Below are 21365 nucleotides of genomic sequence, written 5' to 3'. Positions count from 1 at the left end.
GCCTCTCACTGTTGTGGCCTCTCCCGTTGCGGAGCACAGGTTTCAGACGCGCAGGCTCAGAGGTCATGGCTCACAGGCCTAGGCGCTCCGCGGCATGTGGGATCTTCCTGGACCGGCGCACGAACCCGTGTCCCCTGCATCGGCAGGCGGACTCTCAACCACTGTGCCACTAGGGAAGCCCCTACCACTTAGTTTTTCATGTGTAAACAGGTAAGCAGAAAAAAATACCTACAGACAAACAAAAAGTTCATTATGTTAACCAACCAATAAGGGTCTGGAAACTTCTGCAGTTTTCTTCCCAAGTGTTCTCCGATCAAATCATCTTTTTTTTTTGTTTTCCACTAAACAGTAACATAAATACAAATTGTTTAATAATAACCATAAAGTCTCATAGGCTGAGGTTTAAGTATTTATACTTCATATGGTAAGGAGACAGATATTGGACAATTTCTAGACTCCTGAAGATTTGGCATTAAAAACAAAAACCTCAGTCATCAGAATTCCTATTTCTACGTTTGTGACTAACTACATAAATAACCATTGGAAAACAGGACTTTCCAAGCTAACTTTCCAGTTAGACTTTAATCTTAAACGAAGTGTGTATGTGGTTTTATTAATCTACTACAATGCACAAGTTGGATGTCTTTCCATGAATGCTACTTACCACCACTGACATCAACCAATGAAACAGAACACAATACTTACAATTGAATGAAATTCCAACAGCAAACAGTTCCTATGGGTTTTGGTTTCTAATACCTGCCTACCTAAAGTTAATAATACTTATTACCTGTTCAACAATTACAGAAAAATCTTTTAAAGTTAAGGAAAGTTTGAGGTAAATAAAGAATATTCATTTAAGAATGAAATAGTCAAGATTTCCTTTTACTCAAAAAAAACAAAAAACCAAACACAAAAATCACTTCCAAGAGTCAACCTCCATGTACAAAAAGGCAAGATCAATCACTGGACACAAAGGATATTCCAAAGGTCTTTAAAAATGGTAATTAATCTCAAAAAAGGAAAATTAATTTTAGCTTTTATATTTCATTCATTATCAAGACCATATTTGCTTAACAAGATAATTATGCGATTGATACAAAACATACAGCATTTACACTTAACTGTACAAAATAATTTAAGGTTTATAAAAATATTAGAATGTTTAGAGTTGACTGACACAGTCTTAAATCATCTCTTCTAGAGAAGTATAGTAAGGCCACTGATTTCCATTTTATTTCTTTTTTAATAAGTCAAAGAAAGGATGCTGCAATGCTTCATCCAAGGTAATTCTTTTCACTGGATCATATTCTAACATTCTTTGAATCAGGTCAAACAGTTTCTCATGTTCTTCATCATGACAGAGCATAAATTCCTGAGGGGAAAAATGACTTTGTTTAAGAAAGACAATAAAAAATAGTTAAAACAGGTTTTTTTTTGTTTTTTTTTTTGTTTTACCTTTAATGGTTTGCAGTGTCCCGTAACATATCTACCAGCAGAACTACGTTCCTCCCAATCTAGCTGATTATGATGAAAATACATCTGTTTCCTATAGGAAAGAGAAGTCTGGATTAAATTTTAAGAAAAAAAGAAACCCCAAACCCACATTCTTACCCTGCCCCAAACAGGGGATTGGGGGAAAAGATGGAACCATAGACATCTCTCTATATATACATAAACATACAATTTCTAAAAATCTCAGCAATAATTATATCGGATACCTTATATGGTATTTTTCCTAATCTTGTACCCTCTGAAGTTTTAGTATCCCACCTAAGTTGTACCATATGTGAAACAATGCCAGCTTCAAAAACAGAGGTTCCTAGATCCATTCCTGTAAATTCTGATTTCACTAGATCTGGAATGGGGCTAGAAATCGTTAACAATTCCCTGGATGACTTCTGCGGTGAAGCTATGTTTTGAAACCACTTATAGTATTCTTGTCCAAAGACGTACATGTGGTTTGCAACAGTCTGGAATTCAAATTTAGATAGGACTCCAAAATCAAGCTCTTTTTACTACTCTATGTATTATTTTTAAATCAACCTAGGAAAACATTTATGCAAAGGTTAACCTGAGTATAAAAACACCACTTTATTTACTGGATCACAAAGTAAATATTGCATTACTTTTCAAAAACTTGACTTCATGAAAAAGAATTCAAAATCTACAGTCTTTGGAATAAGCAATAACAACAAAGATGGGTTTTCTATAGTTTGAATATAGGCCACTGCATGTACCCAATAAGGACTTTAATCTTAAAAAGCATACCTTGTTTTCTGAATCATGTGTGTTGGTATGGGTCCTAATATACGTTCCATCATTGCCAGGTGTTCTTTATTATCATTAGTCTAAAAAATATAGGAAAAAGAAACTTAGCACTTTCCATTTCCCTACACGCACATAAAAGGATAACACAAGAAAACAGTGTGTCCGGGACTTCCCTGGTGGTCCAGTGGTAGAGAATACACCTTCCAATGCGGGGGACGTGGGTTTGCTCCCTGGTCGGGGAACTAAGATCCCACACGCTGCGGGGCAACTAAGCCTGCCCACCACAACAAGAGAGCCCGCGAGCCACAAACTACAGAGCCCACACACTCTGGAACCCGCACACTACAAGTGGAGAGAGAAAACCCACGTACCGCAGCAAGAGAGAAGCCCACGTGCTGGAATGAAGACCCAATGCAACCCCCCAAAAAAAGTAAATAAATAAATGTTAAGAAAAAAAAAAGAAAATAGTGTTTCCATAAAAGGACTAGATTAGACAGCTATACAATTTATATTACACTCTACTTCAAAGATGGAATAAAACTGAATGAGCTACACTGATTGTCTGATTTCTGAAATGAATTGGTAAGGTTTGTAGAGCTGATTGAGGAACAACTTTTTAAGTATATTTTACTGAAGTACAGTTGATTTACAATGTTCGAATAATTTGTTTAATGTAAAACAGAACAGTTTTCCTTATTTGTATTACTTGCACTGTTTAACTGAGGGATGACTGGGAAGATTACCAATAACCTGGCTACTCATTTTATCGGTTGCTTAACTAACCTCCATTACCCAATGGATAGCAACTTTGTAACACTAATCCTAGACAATAAAAATACAGTCCCAATAATTCTTACAACAACCTTGAGCTAGGAATGTGGGAACATAACTTTCAAAGAGGTTAAGATACTAGCTCAAGCTCATATAGCTCATCAATGAGGAAACCTGAGCTGTGAACCCAAGTCAAAACTCATATTCTTAAATTACACAGTAACAGAGCTTTGGCTAAAGTCGAATAAATTGTTAAACTAAATGGTACACTCCTAAGCAGAGGCTGGAAAGCTTCTTCTATAAAGGACCAGATAGTAAATATTTTAGGCTTGGATGGTCACAGATGGTCTCCACCACATATTCTTTTTCATTTTTTAAAGCAGGCATCAGATAGGATATAGTTTGCCAATCCTTGCTCTGAAGAGCAGAGTCTATGTGCAATGCTTTTTAAATCCATTAACTACTGTGCCTAGCACACTGCTTTCAAAATGTTCTTAAGTCATGACAGGAATAAATAATACAAGCTCCATTATCTTCAAAAAGTTCCTTAGTTGAAGACTATTTTGGAGGGTGCAATTAAAATATAAACCACATCTCAAACCAAAGTTAATAATCGACGCTTAAGGTCTCAGAATGATTTACAATCATAAAACCATCTGAAGGATTTTATATGTGTCAGAATGAAGAAAGCATGCACTGTGCTCAACTTTTTCCTTGACCCTGTAGCTTACTACCACAAAACCAGACACCACCCCCTAGAAATGTCCGACAGCTATGTTCTAGATATCAAACTTGTCTACAAACTCAGAGTACTTTTAACAGATCTCTACGGAGTAGACAGAAGTTTGGTGAGGTGCCCCAGAGCGGCGAACACATATATTCTGCAACAGCCACCTAAGTGACTTATAATTCATCACAGCTTCCTCCCTCCTCATCCTGCATTGCCATAACCTCAAAGCAACCTTGACAGTATTAGCCAGGAACTTCCTAACCACCCTCACCCCATCCAACAACACACCTTGATTAAATCACAACCTTCTTAAAGTTCTCCAATGCTTACACCACTTGAAGCTTTCAAGACTTTTAGTTTTCCGACATAAGCAAAATTATGAGGAAAACAAGTAGAGACCTAAATAACATTTTCTCCTTTTTGTTCTGCCAAGTAAGCCAATAACTATTATCATTGCATAGAAAGAACATTTTAATACCAAAAAAAACAGGAGAGATAATTTCTAAATGAAAGCCAGAACGGCAACCCTACAAAATCATTTTCATTTTAGACCGGTCTACATTTGGAAACCACTGACTCCTAGGATAAAACAAATACCTTTCTATGGCAAACAAGTCCACTATGAATCAGTACTTGCCTACTGACACCATTTTCCTATTTATCCAAGACACTCCGGCAGCACTATTCATCCTTCCTCAACTAGAGTAGCTTCCTTTATGCCTCTTGCATTTATGAATACCATTTCTTCCTGATATGGTCATCACACACTCTAGTTTTCTGACAAACTCTTACTCTTCCTTATAGCTTGGATTAAACTCCCTATTCCTCAGTGATGCCTTCTCGAAGGAAACTTAACCGTTCACCTTTTCTGGGTTCCCTTCTACATTGTTCCATTATAGCAAGTATCATATTGTACTGTAGGTTTTCCCATGTCTATCCTGTGTATGTCTTCCTTGAGGAGAGAGATGCTGTCTTTTCATTTTTATACACACAGTGCTTAGAAATGTGCCTAGGGTGTCATACATGCTTAATACAACTTACTGTTTCTGAATTCTTTTAATAAAAGTGCAACATAACCAGCGCTGAATTAAAACTGACCATAGTAACACTAATGTAAATTTATGAAGGAGCATCACAATAAAATGGATCATATGAAGTCAATATGAACCATGTGTTTAAAAGCTCCACATGCAGAATGAATTATGACCATTCACTGAGAGTAGTTCATTCAACTGTGGTTTTAGAGAAGGATGACTATTTTGCACATGGAAGTTTACATCTTAAGAATAATGACACTATGGCAACTTTCCAATATGGAAACCAAAACTTTAACATGCCTTTAACGTTAAAGCTCATTATGAATCAGTAAGTAACATTTACTAAATACATACCTGAAAGACTGTGAAACCAAGGTAATATTCAATAAGAATGCAACCTATGCTCCAAACATCACATGGCTGAGACCAACCTAAAGCTATTTAAAAACAAAACCAAACATTTTATTAGGCAACAATTTTTAATTGCCAATACACAATATCTTTTCCTATGTGGGTGCTCTCTTTATATAGCCCATTTAGGAGAATATGATAGTAAATTCAGGGTTTACATTTTTAGTTTTATACCAAACATGATTCAGTATGCTTTCAGAGTCCTCCATATCCTTGTATCAACTTACAGTATTTTAACCTGGGGGAGGAGGCATTTTATGGAAAGTAAGAGGGGTTAGCAAATAGTCCATAGTCTCTGAATTGCTTGTGCAATGAGGAGCACTGTTATACCCACTTAACGGTTGTTCTATGAAATTTTACATTTTATTAGTGCAAACATAGGTCAATAATTATCCTCAGAGTGTAGTTACTAACCCCTTATCAATTACCATCAGCTTGATATCTGAGTTTATTTCTTCCATTAAAAGAAATAGTACTGTCACATAAATTATGTAAGAATTATAATGGATATTATAAGCAGTGTCACCCATAAGCAGAATTATACAGATATTTAAAGTTCACATAGAGAGGTATCTATATATGTACTTTCAGGTTGTCTAGACATGATCATATATTTTCTCCTTCAGAATTCTCAATAGTAACATTATTCAGAAAAGAAAAAAACACCTAGCCTTAAGTCTCTATCTATGTAGAAAGGAAAAGAGTAAACCTAAACCATACAGATGTTTTAACCTTTTAAAGATTATGTTTTTAATAAAAAAATAATGTACAAATAAAACCTACTTTAAAAGACATTTCAATTACTTTCAGTAACATTACTGAATTTAAAGACAAAGGAAGAAACAATATATTCAAGGAACTTGACTATGATTTAGCCATTTTTGTTAACCCTCATCGTACTTATCACTTGAACAAAAGGATAATGGAGCATGGTTTCTACTTACAGTAACACATACAAAATCTGCAAATGATAGAGCTTGGATCTAAGATGAAAGTTTTCTTTTCCAGCCACTCCTGTCTCCCAGTCCAGCTTTCTCCCAAGTGACTGTAAACTACCTCATTCTCTTATGGCTCAGCTCTCATACTCTTTGGAATTTCACATCATTCACTTTGACCAACTTCTGTTTACTACCAACACCCAAGACATGAGACCAACTGCCCTCCTCAGTGGTGGCACCTGACAACATCTTCCTCTTCAACCTAATTCTGCCTTAATCCTCAGGAGTAACACTTCACAAACACACAAAGAACCCTTCTAATCTTCCAATCTGTTCATTTTTTTTCCTCAAGACCAATAACCCCAATTTCAGATTTATATCAACTATCCCCAGCCTGGCCACACATGGGACTGTATTATTACTAAGAATCACTGTATCTTACGCAATCTAGGAGGAGGCCATTAACTAACTGTAAGATACACTACTGTTTTATGAACCAATAACCAAGAAAAAATGCCGTTTTGTCTTATGTTTCCTCACATGTTAAAATGTGGAGAAAAATCTTCTTCTTAAAATCGATAAAACACAGCAAGTTATCTCTTTTTAAGCTCTGAAAATACCTCTCTGTCCACAATCTCTTCCCACACTCTTTTCTTTTACCTTCATTGCAGGCTTCAGTCCTCAATGATATTGAGTCCTCAGTTTACACTTTCTAAACTACTGCAACATAGCAGCTTCTTTCAGACCATACTAAGCAGAAATCCTAGTAACATCAATCTCAAAGATGAGCTCCAAACCTGTGCTATCCTATGTGGTAGCCACTAGCCACATGTGGTTATTTAAATCTAAAAGTTTAATTAATTTAAAATTCAGTTCCTCAGTCACACTGGCTATACTGAAAGTACACAGTAGTCTACGTGTGGCTACTAATGGCTACCATGTTGGATAGTGCAGATATACAACATTTCTATCATCATGGAAAGTTCTACTAGCCAGCACTACAAACTATTCTTAATTTCCTGTCCCTTTTACTAATTCTTTACTCTAGGTAAACATCATTAGTTTGCTTTCACACTCATATTCTCAACTACCCAGTCCTCTTCGACAAAAGGTAAAAAGTGGAAAAGACTGATTCCACAAAGATGTTTTACTATCCAACCTCGGTTGAAACTTACTTTTGGCAAAGTAATATGCTTATACCATTTAACTATCTCCCAATATCACCTGATCTGAATTTTTCCCACTGTCTCCAAGCCCCCAAATCCATCCCTGACTTCCTTGCTCTATCAACATGACTCGGTCTCGAACTTTTAAATTTTGAGGCCTAAGATGTGCTCTCCCTCACTGAGTTCCCTTTTATTAATATTGAAAAACCCTGCACCTTAACTAATTTTCCTTTCCATGCTTTCCCATGTCAAAGATGATCAAAGAAGCTCTCCTCTTAGACTAGCCCCTCTTTCTTCTCCTCTTAACCTCCGTCCACCCTACATCTAGACGTCTGCCAGCCAAATCTTTAGCATTTTCACCAGCACCATGCTTTGTGATGAGACGAAAAGAGGTGCCCACATCGCTTCAAAATCACACTGCTGTCATGGACTTAGCCAATACAGCTTGTTCTCTTATGATCTTGTAAGACTGACTTGTTCAAAAAGAACCACCACCTGGAATATCTTTACAGATGATATCACATTTTTCCCACTCAGGAAAATTATTTATAGCAATGTCCAGACAGCTTTTATGAAAACAGAAAACATTTTCTGTACACTGCTAAGAAAATTACAGCTATCCCCCAACTACCTGCCCCCCAATAAAAGCTATAGAGAACAAAAAATCTCTTTTTCAATTAAAATATCAGGAAGTCTGGTATCTACTAACCCAAAATGACCTCTGGAGCTCTGTAATGCCGTGTAGATACCACAGTGCTATGATGTTCATCATCGTATGTTGCACTTCCTAAGTCAACAATTTTGATATCTGTGTTTTTCAGTGTGCGTTCATCACGTTTCTAGAGATACAGTTAAGTAAACACAAAGATCAATAAAGATATGAAATATTTTATAGCACTATCCAAAAGGCTTGCACATGAATTCTGTTTTTGATTTTCAAAATAACCCCATGAGAAAGGCAAAGGATTACCCTTTTTGGGTTAAACGTCAGGATATAATAAGCCTCAAAGGTAAAATTCCTCATCCAAGGATCACCAAGCTAAATTAATTTTAAAGACAACTACCAAAATTAAAACAAGTGTAACTTACCATTTTTGAATTATACTTGACTACATAGTCAGACTCCACAAATAAAATATTTTCAGGCTTCAGATCTGTATGGGTTAATTTATTATGATGCAAAACTACAAAAGAACAAAAAGACATTATTAGTTTCACTTACAAATTTAATCTGTACCGGGGGAAAGGAGAATTAGTAGTAGAGGTAGGGATCAAAAGTGGTTTCATCTTTACTTGCAACGTGCATTTTTAGTGACAATGGTTTGATATGTTGCTTGTCCAATAAAACCTTTAATTGACTGGTATTTAAAAATTTAACAAGTATACTTACAATTTACTGACTGACAGATCTGATATGCCATTTGCCTGATATGGTCAATTTGAAATGGCAGAAAGCTATTTTCTTTCATGAAATCATAGGTACTAAGTCCCAGGAGTTCGAACACAATACAAATATGACCATGATGATCAAACCATTCTAGCATCTGGACACATCGGCTGAAACAGATCCGAATACAAATAATTCAGTTCACAGAATTCTGATTATTTCATGGAACATAATGGATCACAGTTCCAAGTTTCTTACTTACAAGACATTATTGGGATCAGTACTATTTAAATGCTCCAATACTTTGATTTCTGAATGAGCTGCTTCACGATATGGTCCCACATTTTTTGTGATTTTCACTGCTACATGTATGCCACCCCTTAAAAACAAAATGAAAATGGTAAATGTACAGAAGGGCGTTGAAGACATGTATCCTCTAAAGCAGCTGTCACCAACCTTTTTGGCACCAGGGACCGGTTTCATGGAAGACAAGTTTTCCATGGTTGAGGGGAGGGTGTGATGGTTCAGGTGGTAATGCAAGCTATGGTGAGCAGCAGATGAAGTTTCACTCGCTCGCCCACTGCTCACCTCCTGCTGTTAGGCCCAGTTCCTACCAGTCCACGGCCCAGGGGTTGGGGACCCCTGCTCTAAAGCATCATCTTGTTAAGTACCAATCACTCTATGCTATTTTCCTAAAATAATCTTTCAGGGTATATTATAGCAGATCTATAAACATTTTTTCAAAACATTTTGACAAAATATACATTATACAGAGTGATGATTTCTCTTAATACTTAAGAACGTTAATGTTTGTTTCCAAAAGTTTAAATTGACCTAGATTTTATAAGTAGTTTTTTTTTTAAAACAGGATAAAAATATAAACCTTGAAGATACTACTGCTGAAAACATTCACTCATTCGCCAGGCTAGACCGAATGTGCCAGATGTTGCATTGGAATCACTGTTAAAAAGAGCTTGTCCCATGTACCTCACAGTCTAATGGAAAAGACAGACACTTGAACAACTTATCATTAGGTTAGAAGTGCCTGGTATAAGGTATAGAGAGAAGAAAGAACCTAACCATCAGAGTTAGGGGAGCTCAGACTTCTTCAGAGAAGAAAGACAACTATCAGTTTGTTAGATAATTCTGGCAAAGGAGACACCAGCAATAAGTCATCAAGCCAAAAAAATGTTTAGTGCATTCACGGATGCGAAGAGGTATAAATAGCAACAATGTAGGGCAGCGTGTTTTAGACCGGGGCATCTGTAGTACTTCCTAAAAAGTACAGAGGGAATTCCCTGGTGGTCCAGTGGCTTAAGACATGAGCTTTCACTGCCGTGGGCCCAGGTTCAATCCCTGGTCGAGGAGCTGAGATCCCGCAAGCCATGTGGTGCGGCCAAAAAAAAAAAAAAAGCCGTAAATGATTTTGAGGAAAAGGATTTCCAAATCTTCAGCTTCCTTCTGTCCTCTTTTCTAAACCTGATCTTCTTGAATACAAGCCAGCAGTCAACCCTGCATTTTTCACTATGGCCTTCCCACATTACAAAAGAGAACCCCATGCACGTGAAATTAATATGGCAAGGTTTGTGCCCCAGGCTGTTTATAAAAAAGAAAAAAAAATTCTTTGAGGCAAAAATTTTTCTAGTGGCTGAATAGCAAACCTATTCCGAACTCATTTCTTTTGACAAGGTCCCAATGAAGTTGTGGGCTGATATATAATCATCAAACTAAATTTTTAATGATTTATCTCCCTATGATGTATAGCATATATCTCAAGACTTAAAAGAATTACTATAAAACTGCTGTGACAAAACTTCTTCTAGTCTCATCTATTTCATCATATGGACAAGTTTTCTAACTGCTAATAAGCTATAAAAATGAACAGTGCTAATAGCTATAAAAATGAAAAATGGATAATGGTGTTAGCTAATGCTACTATAGTAATCATATTGCAGTATATAAATGTTCAAACCAACGTTATACACCTTAAACTTATAAGCTTTCATATTACTTGTCAATTAAAAAAAAAGAAAAATGGAAACTTAATGTTAAAACAGTAAGATTTATCTATGGACACATGAACTCATTTTTTTAAAGGCCCCAACCATCTCGATAAAAGATATATTTACAATTACATTGTATGTTTTAGGTCTAATAAGTATCAAAATTTGTAACAGATTTGTACTTGATCAATTGAATACTCTTCATTGGAATATCTCAAATACTCAAGTCTTGGAACCTCAAGAAATTTTTAAAAGACCTCAATGGGACAACTAGTGAAATGTGAATCAGGTTGTAGATAAGCTGGCAAAACTTGAAAATACATATAACATGTAAATATAGAGAATGATTAAACACTGTAAAATGTTAACATTTGTGGAATCTGGGTGAAGAATAGATGGGAATTCTTAGCAACTTTCCTAAGTCAAAGTATTTCAAAATATCTTAAAATTTTACTTTATGTTCACATTTTTGTCATAGAGAGGAAAGGGTGATAATAAAAGACACTTAGGATAATATTCTTTATGAAAAGTGAAGTAAAAGTTAAGTTCAAGATAAAGCATTTCTAAGTATTCAAGAAAAGTTTGTTCATGGATGACAGGAGGTATCAAGCTGTTGTATTTAGATTCCCCCAAACATATTTAGAAAGAGAGATATGTTTTTTTTTAAAAAATCACCATTTACAATAAGCTGGAAATTACATCCTCAACTATTTTATGATGAAAAGTATAGATGTCAATTTAGAAATGTGCAGTTTCCACTAAACTGTTGTAAGACGTTCACTTACAAAAAAATTTGCAACCGCAGAATAGAGATCCTAGAGGAAAACATGAAAATGAAGCAGAGAGGGTCAAAGAACAAAAAGTTTAGTATAACTCATTAAAGAATCTGGACTTTATTCTGTAGGCTTCAAGTAATATAATTTATTTATAGTTTGAGAAGCTAACCCTAACGTGCAAATATTATCCTTTGGAAATAAAAGTTTTTGAACCAAGAAGATTAGACATGCTAATTTATTGTCTCTGCAATTCAAAAGTAGGGTAAAGCACTCCAAATCTCTTATAGAAAGCTAAGGACCTAAGTTCTGGGAAAGTCTTCACTTGAACACTGACATTAATTTCCATGAACTCCATCTGATAAACATTTTCAGCATTCTTGGTCAAAATCCATACTTATGGTAAATAAATCGTACACAGTTCAAGAACTTCTGAATACTTATACCTCCCAGGAAAACACATAGCTACCACTTAAATTCCATTTCATCTAAATTATGGATCCTTCTCCACCAAAAATATCAGAATGTTCAAAAAAGAAAAACAACAAACTTACATGCCATGATCAATGCACTCTACAACTCTGCCAAAGGTCCCTTCTCCCAAAGTGTTCACGATTTCATCTAAAGTGAGGGGGGAGAAAGAAGTGTAAGTACCTGAGTACAAATTATCAGTTATTCAAATAATGAATGCTTAAGTGTGGAATTTTTTCAAATGCTCTCTATTAAAGCATAATTAACGTTCCAGCCCTCAAATTATTTGATTTTCAGATGCTACAAAAATAATGTAGATAGCTATCTTTCTTGCTCTAATCTCAAATTCCACTGATTATTTTGGAACTTTAGAGTAGAAATATTTAAACTCTATAGAAAAGAAGAAATACAAAAGAACAACAAACAAACCCACAAAAAACAAAACAAAAAAGCAATGAAGAGTTCTTTAGCCCCCCGCTGACAAACTATTCTTAAAAAGATTATTCTGTCTGCAAAGTTTAAAAAGTGTTGAAAAATATTCTATACATCTTGCTTTTAGAACGTCTCCACTTTGACAGATAAGGTGACCCTCTTCATCATCTTCTATACTCCTGGATCTTTTCCTTTGGTGGCTCTTCTGGAACGGCAAGTGGGCAGCACCAAGATCGTCCAGCCAATCAATATAGCAGAGTGAATTCAGGGCAGAATACGCAATTCATTCAGCGGGGAGATATTCAGGCATTCCGATAAGAACCAGGCCACGAAGAGTTGGCAGGAGCAAGTTCAAATTCAGTCCCCAGAGATTCACAGGACACAGTTTATGTTACAGAAGAAAAACATGGCAAGATTTTCAGATAAGTTACTTAAAGTGGCAATAGAAAAAACAACACAATTGTCTCTAAAATACTGACTTAATTGAAGTCTGAAATTTAAAGAATGCAATGTCATGATCTATTAATCTCGTTATAAAATAGCCTATGCTGTGAGTTGAGATGTCTAGTTTGTCAGGAAAATGTTTTAAAACGTCAAGATTAGCTCAAATTGATACTTAGCAATATTTTTAAACATACTTATTAAAATAAAAGGGGAAAATAAAGGCTAATGTCAATGTTTGATCTAATCAATGATAGTTCTACTGAAGAAAACTTGGGGAGGAAAATAATAATTCATAGTTTACTGCAAACAAGTGAAGATTCATGAGTGTAAAAAAAAAGGCAGGCTTTCTGGACAATAATTTCCCCTTCAGCACCCACTTTCAGAACTCCAATGGAACTAATTGCAGATTGTGCTATACACAGGGTAAGTATCCACCAGTGCAACTTTCTACATTTGTCTCCAAGTACTGGGAAAGGGGTTTCTTTTAAAGTAAAAAATGTTTAAGATGAAAGAAAAGATGGGTGCTTCATCTTTTCGTATGATTATGTTATAAAAGATAAAAATATTTTTAACATTAAAATCAAGAACCTCATGATCTGGTCTGCAGAAAATGAGTAAATGTGGGCAAATGAGGACTAACTAATAAATGCAGATTAGTTGTAAGAATTTGGAAGTTTCCTTTAAGGATTCAAGTAATATAAACACAATTATATTCATATAGTATTATAAACTTTTTCAAACTTATTGGCTCAGTAAGAGCTTTTACACACAAATAAGTATCCACCCAAAATAAAAACAAAATCAATCATACCGAACGTGACTGATTACTTGAACATTGTCTATTACGCTTCCTTTTAGGACTGCTTCTCCAGCTTCGGACTGAAGATTTACTGCAGTGGATTCGATAACTGCTTTCAACGTCTCTGTGATAACGTCTAGGAACACACCTTTTGCAGTAATCATTTCTGTATTCATCAATGTTAGGAACATATATTTTGCAGTAGTCATTTCTGTATTCATCAATGTTAGGAACATATATTTTGCAGTAGTCATTTCTGTATTCATCAATGTTAGGAACATATATTTTGCAGTAGTCATTTCTGTATTCATCAATGTTAGGAACGTATCTTTTGCAGTAGTCATTTCTGTATTCATCAATGTTAGGAACGTATATTTTGCAGTAGTCATTTCTGTATTCATCAATGTTAGGAACGTATATTTTGCAGTAGTCATTTCTGTATTCATCAATGTTAGGAACGTATCTTTTGCAGTAGTCATTTCTGTATTCATCAATGTTAGGAACGTATCTTTTGCAGTAGTCATTTCTGTATTCATCAATGTTAGGAACGTATCTTTTGCAGTAGTCATTTCTGTATTCATCAATGTTAGGAACGTATCTTTTGCAGTAGTCATTTCTGTATTCAGCAATGTTAGGAACATATCTTTTGCAGTAGTCATTTCTGTATTCAGCAATGTTAGGAACATATCTTTTGCAGTAGTCATTTCTGTATTCAGCAATGTTAAGAACATATCTTTTGCAGTAGTCATTTCTGTATTCAGCAATGTTAAGAACATATCTTTTGCAGTAGTCATTTCTGTATTCAGCCATGTATCTCCGGTCCTGATAATATCTCTCATTCAAGAACCTTGCTTCTAAATAATGACTGCAAACACATTAAAGGATTTAAAATTACTCTCTTCATTCTAGAACGCTTTAACGTTTAACCACATTTTAACGTGGTTAAAATAAAACATTCTCTCAAGAATTCCTGGTTTCAACAGCTAACTCAATAAAAGAAAAAAATACAAATTGATGAATTAGAACTTATACTTAACTCACAAAACTTAAATAATTTTACTTTAACCAACAAGCAAATGGGTACATATATCTCTATTAATATATACTGCTATGAAGGAACAAACCTTGGGTCAAATCATTCAACATATTCAGTGTTTACTTGATTAAGTGTCCCTTTACCTTCTGGTGAAAGTTAAGACCAAAAATTCACAAAACTGCTCTTCTGAAATTCATCAATCTTATGATATATGCATCTGTAACTAAGCTCTCTTCCTTTTTGCAGAGCCACACACAACATGAGGCAGGCAAAACAGGATTCCTTTCCTTCTTAATGTAAGTTAGGTATCTCTGGCACACAGAGTTCTTTCACGAAGGGTGTATTAGAGCTAAAAGGAATCTTAAATATATTTCAGGCCTTTCATTTTACAGATGACTACACTGAGATCCCTTGAAGGAAAACGATTTGCCATGGTTGTAGAGCACATTCTAAATCCTATTGTATGTGCCAGTATTATTATACACACCACCTATTCCATCTCCTCTCCTCTATTTCGAGCTTCCTGTATCTTTCTGAGAAATAGTCAACACAGTTTTTGAACGCTGCTTCATGTGCCAAAAATATCCAAAATATATGCCCCTCAAATGAGAAAAGGTTCTTATAATTGCTTGCTTAGGATTTCCCAACCCCCTACTTCCCTTTGTATTTTGAATTTCCTGTCACTCCTGCTTGTGAAATAAACAAGAATTCAGGGAAAACAGCATCATCTGGCGCCATAGTGCTTACCTTCTTTTTTTATATTTTTATTTTTTTTGCGGTACGCAGGCCTCTCACTGTTGTGGCCTCTCCCGTTGTGGAGCACAGGCTCCAGATGCGCAGGCCCAGCATCCATGGCTCATGGGCCTAGCCGCTCCGTGGCATGTGGGATCCTCCCGGACCGGGACACGAACCTGTGCCCCCTGCATCAGCAGGCGGACTGTCAACCACTGCACCACCAGGTAAGCCCCATAGTGCTTGACTGCTGAATCTACAGATCCCTTTGAAAATCTAATTGAGAGGTATGGGCCCTCTCCCCTAAGAAACGCACAAATGCGTAAACAAATCTTGGCAAGGAATTTCAGAGATCATGGACCTCAGGAAGTCAATGGATTCCAGTTAAGCAGCCTTGATTTGATGGAAAGAAAAAGACAGAGTCAACTGACCCAGTTTCCCGTCCCCCTCTCTACCTGGGATGAGTATCCTTTTCAACAGTGTGAAGCTTCAAGAGGGATGCACGTGGAGCACTGAGGGAGAGAGGGGACACCTGCCCAGTCAGACACACCAGCTAAAATAATCCTGACAAGCAATGGAGTGACAGATGTTAACTAGACTGCCCTCACTAACCTCGTTCTTTTTCCCAGAATATGTTGTCATTCTTTTTGCTCAGGAGGCTGGTTTATGCAAAAATAAAGGAGAAGCATCTCTAAAACTGCTACTCAACAGGGCTGGCATCAAATCCAGGCTGGGGAGATGCAGAAGCCCCCTTTCCCCAGTGTCAGCCTTAAGTTCTAGCCATTGGAGAAACAACTCAGGATATTAGGGTCTAAATCTGGGTCTAAGTCAGGGATCTGATCAGTTGCTTGGAACCGTTAAGGGAGAGATCTACAATACGTCAAACTAGAAATTACCATACTCTAAAGGGCATCTGTTTAATTCTGTAAGGCATCCTTCCCATAAAAGTCTAAAATGTATCGGAAAACTCTAACACTAATAATCCTTAGCTGGACTAGTGCATGAAATTAGAGTTGCTGATAATCCATAAATAATCTATAGAATAACAAACATGGAGTGAAGTAATACTATGAGGATAACCTAAAAAGATGAGGACCTCTTCAGCCTACAACAACCGAGCCTTAGAGATTAGATAAACAAAGTCTACAGAATTATAAAGGCTATATGGACAGAGTGAACAGGATGAACAGACTGACTGAATTTCTAAAAAGAGTCACTGAATGTCCAGTGAATATTTCACTGTAGTTCTTTAAAACAGCCAAGACTAATGAGGCTATGGGCGTTCATTTTTATTTCCACACAGGTCCTGTGGAAGATAAAAAATATATGAGGCAAAATCCCTGCCAACAAATAACTGTTCAATTTGAGATTACTCACACAAAAATCAAACAAAACTCAACCATGCAGGAAATGCCAAAAGCCTGGATATGAGTGCTTAGGAGAAAAAACTCATAATGCTTAAAATGGTCAGGGACGATTTCGTGAAAAAGAAGGGAAGAGTTGCATCTTAGAGGGACATCAGGATTTGGATAAAGTAGGAAGTAGAAGAAGTGCCAGGAAAGAAAAATGGCATATTACCATCTTACATTTATAGAGTACTTTTAGCCAGAATGGTTTAGAGATGAGTTTGTCTACATGTTACTTAGGAACTAGTAAGTAGACAATTTCAGCAAGAGCAATTTTCACATAGGGGAACATAGGCAAATAAATAAGCTGGGAACAGATCATCCAAAATCTTGCATGCCAGGCTAAAGGGCTTAAAACAGTGTTTCTCAAAGGGTGGTCTGTTTATTAACAATATCGAAATACTGAATTTTTAAAAATGAAGATCCCTGGACCCCAGGTCAGACTCACTGAATAATCTGGTACTATGCATTTTAAACATACCTCCAAAGTGATTCTATTCACACTAAAGTTTGAGAATCACTGGTTTAAGGCTTGATACTCTATGTTACAACAAGACATTTAAGGATATAAAATGTGTTCACAGTGTTCACAGCCACATCAGTCTTCCTGTGTAGAATTAATTGATTCAGCTTGTAGGAAGGGAGCAATTCACAGGCTACTTACAAATCAGAAAGAAAAGACACTCTGAAATATATAGGAAAAACGGTAAGATAATTGATCTACAATAAAAGCGCTGATAACTCATAAGAAAAATATGCTTTAATAGAAAAAATAGGCTAAGAATACAAACATAATGTTCACAATCAACTAGACTTCAATTAAAAAAATATTCAAGTGTTCAATAAGCACATGACAGAGGACAAATTCAGCAGAAATTTAAACATTCAAATGAAAAGAAAACACTATTCTTGGCATTTCAAAATAGACAAGACTGGTGACAGCATGTCGTAGGGAGTGTAACTTGGTACAAACTTTCTAGAAAAATATGTGGAAAAATATGTGAATATGTAGCAAGAGCCTTATAAGAGTTCACACCCTTTCACTTGAAACTGTCCCTTCTTAGAACCTATTTTCAGGAAATATTCAGAGGCAAAGATTTGTATACAAAGATAGTTTTCAGAAGAAATAACTTTACATCCAAATGGGGGACTAGCATCCTACCAAGAGTACCTTCTTTATATGCTTCTGTATTTTTCAGTTTTTTTCCTATAATTTTACAAAAAAACACTCTTATAAAGTTTTGAATCTTGAAAATGACTATTAGATTACTCCAGATTACGGAGAGCAATTACCACCAGACATCTCTGGTGCCAATATCAAAGAAGAAACTATTGGCCTAGTGGTTATTGCACTGACTCAGTATCATCTTTCTGTGGTTAATTATGAATATGAATAACTGTTCATCATTCATATCACTTCCTTTCGACACATACAATGCATAATAAATCCATGAATGGTTAGTACTATATGTTCAGCCTTACAGAGTATTTTGTAGTTATCTTAATATAGGGTACAGATATTCTTGTATAATACATTAATTAGCTCAGGTCATTGAAATCCTGGCATAGATTCTCCCTCTTCCCTCCATATGATAGTGTGTGAAGAATGATTAGTCTGCACTGATTAACAACAAGCTCACTGTTCTACAGAACAAGTCTGTTTTGGCATGGAGAAGGAAAAAAATTGCATACTGTTTTTTAAAGTAACCCCAGTTGGCTAATTTAGAAAGCAATCTGGCAAACAGTCCCAGTGGAACATCTGCACAAAACAAGGAGAAAACATAGAACCAACAAAAACAAATGAGAAAGGGAAATTAATGGAGGACAGAATGAAAGAAACTCTATTCACCTAGGCTTTGTTTAATCATTTAGGAACTTGAAAAATTCCTTCAATTCTATATAAACGTAGTACCTCCAAATTTTACACGGGTAAGAATACAACAGAACAGGACACATGCCATTGGAAGTTTTTATTGAGGCCCTTCTTACAACAGCCAAGCTTCTAAAAATCCCAAACATATCCACTGGCCTTATCTACAAATATAACCTGTAGAATACAGTATAGGCAACTAATCCCCAACACACTTTAACATTCTCACACACCACATGCTATTTTTCTCATCTGGATGAACTCTTCCCCACCCTTCATTAGCTCTCATTTGTGGAACCCTAAATAAGTGCCCCAATGTACAGCTCTCCCTACTACATACAAGTTAAAGGCACTCACTGGTCCTTTAATCACTTACTTAACTGTCGTGTGTCTCATTTCCCACAACTATATTACTGGCAGCTGGGACTCCATCAACTGTCTCCTACAGCTCCCAAATGGACACAGATATGTGAGAGCAGGAACTCTGTTCTATTCACAGCAGTGGCTAGCATATAATAGGCACTCAGTAAATATTTTCTGAATGAGTATTTGTTGACTGATTTATAAAACAATCTGACAGATGAAAGTTATATAAGCTAATGACAAGTCATTACAACTATTAGTGTTAAAATGGTACTAGTTCAAGCGTAATTTACCAATAAGATTCTTTAAGCTGGTGATGTGGTTTACAATGTCTGTTCTCTTGTGTACTACTGTGGGATCTCCTTTTCCGTTTGTGCCTTCCACTGTAGCTTTCATGTCCCAGGCTTTCTCTGTTATCCCAGTCAGGGCAGTGAGTTCTGTTGGAATGACTCATCTGTTAATGGAAATGAAAAGTGAGTTGTGGAATTTACAGATGGTTATATTTAGTAAATAAAATATTTCACATTACTATTAATTCAATAGAAAAACCCCAGCACATGGGGTCCTACAGGTTCTAAAATCTTCGTAGGTAATGGTTCCCAAGGCATGGAGGCACTGTCCCACTGGTATGTCAGATGATTCTAAGTGGCATACACACCTAGCACTAAATGATAACACTGTGAGACCTGAATGCATTTTCTTTCCGTTCTTCTGGATAAATTCTCAGCTTGGTGCATATCTTCAACTAACACTTGCTAACTGCCATTTTTAAAAAAAGAGTCAGGATTCAGGCTTACAGCCTTCAGTAGACAACAATATCTAGCTAAAAATTAATAACTTTTTTGGTTTTATTTTTATCATTACCTTCTTTCTATGGCAAATTATTACTAATCTCTTAAGTTATTGATATAATCAAATTATTAAGTTATTGATGTTAACTTTAAATGTGAACTAATTTAAAACAAATATCACAAGTGTCATGCAGCTTTGTTGAAATACTGTGATACAAATAACTGAAGTCAGAGAAACACTTAGGGATAGAATATAGGAGATGACTGTTTATTTTCAGATCATCCTGCAACCATTCTTAAAATTAAACATATTTGTTATAGATCTGGGGTGACTAAAGAAATGAACCTATAAGGATGAATAGGGTCACACTGAAATCAGATAATTGTGACAATTCCTTGACTCCATCTACATCCTCACAGGTTCCATTCAGGATCACGATCTGTGTTCTAACAATGCCATCCCTATCTGCCTCTTCCCATCTTAATTCTTTCACAAAGCAGTTAAGTTTTTAACAGTGATGTCCAAACTGTTGAAGAGGGTGAGGTTCACAACTCAGCAAGGAGCTGAAAACAGGTAAAATGGAGCAAAACCAACTTAGTTAACCTCCTTCAGTTAGCCCAAATGACTCAGTAACAAGCAGACAAATTCAAGTAAAAAATTTAAAAGATTTCAAATGAATTAAAAGACTTTAAAATGAGGCATCTCCTGGGAGGTATTCCCTAAGAAAATGTAGGTATCATGCCATCAGGGACCGAAGCCACCAAATATTTAGATCTTTTAACTCACTTCTCTTGTTGATTCTTAGGTCCAACAAAAATCCTAAAACTCGAGTCAGGGTTCTCACTGGAAATTGATAAGTGAGCATTCTGATTTACATAGTCATTTGAATATGGGAAACTGAAATAAATGACATTACAAATTAACCTGAGCCAAAAGACCATCAGAAAAGCCATCAAAAAAATTATATTTCTAGTGGAATTCTTCTAACCCTTCAATTACCCAAATTATATTTTAACCACATAGGAACTCTTTAAAATTGTTTAGTTAAGCATTCTTAAATCATAGCAAGCAAAATTACAACATCTGATGACTGAGGTTTATTACTATGATTATTATAATGCATTTTTTGCAAAACACGTGTGTCTGCTTCAGTTTTGGTTTTTTCCTTCTACTATCAGTAGGCCATAACTAGCTCACCAAGGCAGAATTCTTAAATAACCACAGTTATCAATATGCAAATATTAAAATAAGCATCTTGGGAGAGCCAAAGGTTTTTATTTCTCTAGCCAAGTTCATTACTTTAAATTTAATTCAGCTGATAGGAAGCCGTCCCCCCCCCAACACTACTGTTCAGAAATATTTTCTCAGGAGGCCAAGAGAAGAATCCCAGATCCAGGTTATACAGATTAGGTTCCTTCGCATACAAAAAAAGAGAAAAACTAGCTAGAATTATCACACTATTTCTTATTAACAAAGAATCCTACATGTTAGAATCATCGGACATCCTTCAATAAAAACATCAGATACAACAAA

At 35.8% G+C, this 21365-nt stretch overlaps 1 protein-coding gene across 4 annotated transcripts; it reads right to left on the bottom strand.

Annotated features, from left to right (window-relative positions):
* Positions 1-1225: 1225 nt before the first annotated feature.
* On the bottom strand, positions 1226-19494 carry LOC309797883 (dual specificity protein kinase CLK4-like; the record flags this gene model as incomplete). Of its 4 annotated transcripts, none has more annotated exons than XM_082646272.1 (14): positions 1226-1375; positions 1459-1549; positions 2272-2351; positions 5164-5246; positions 8034-8163; positions 8414-8508; positions 8715-8881; positions 8974-9090; positions 12042-12108; positions 12505-12595; positions 13646-13777; positions 14408-14498; positions 18500-18566; positions 19334-19490. In XM_082646272.1, 14 exons carry the CDS (start codon positions 19434-19436, stop codon positions 1235-1237), a joined length of 1455 nt encoding a protein of 484 aa, XP_082502398.1. In that variant the 3' UTR covers positions 1226-1234. The 4 variants fall into 4 exon arrangements, with proteins under 4 accessions (XP_082502398.1, XP_082502397.1, XP_082502396.1 ...); XM_082646271.1 differs by having other exon boundaries at positions 13646-13781; positions 14412-14498; XM_082646270.1 differs by lacking the exon at positions 18500-18566 and having other exon boundaries at positions 19334-19494.
* Between the last annotated feature and the right edge of the window lie 1871 nt (positions 19495-21365).

This window comes from Mesoplodon mirus, assembly GCF_964341445.2.
Source record: "Mesoplodon mirus genome assembly, contig: HAP1_SCAFFOLD_1177, whole genome shotgun sequence".
NCBI classification, from domain to species: Eukaryota; Metazoa; Chordata; class Mammalia; order Artiodactyla; family Ziphiidae; genus Mesoplodon; species Mesoplodon mirus.
The sequence above is the reverse complement of the archived record's forward strand: the minus strand, read 5'-3'. Positions and strand labels throughout refer to the sequence as shown.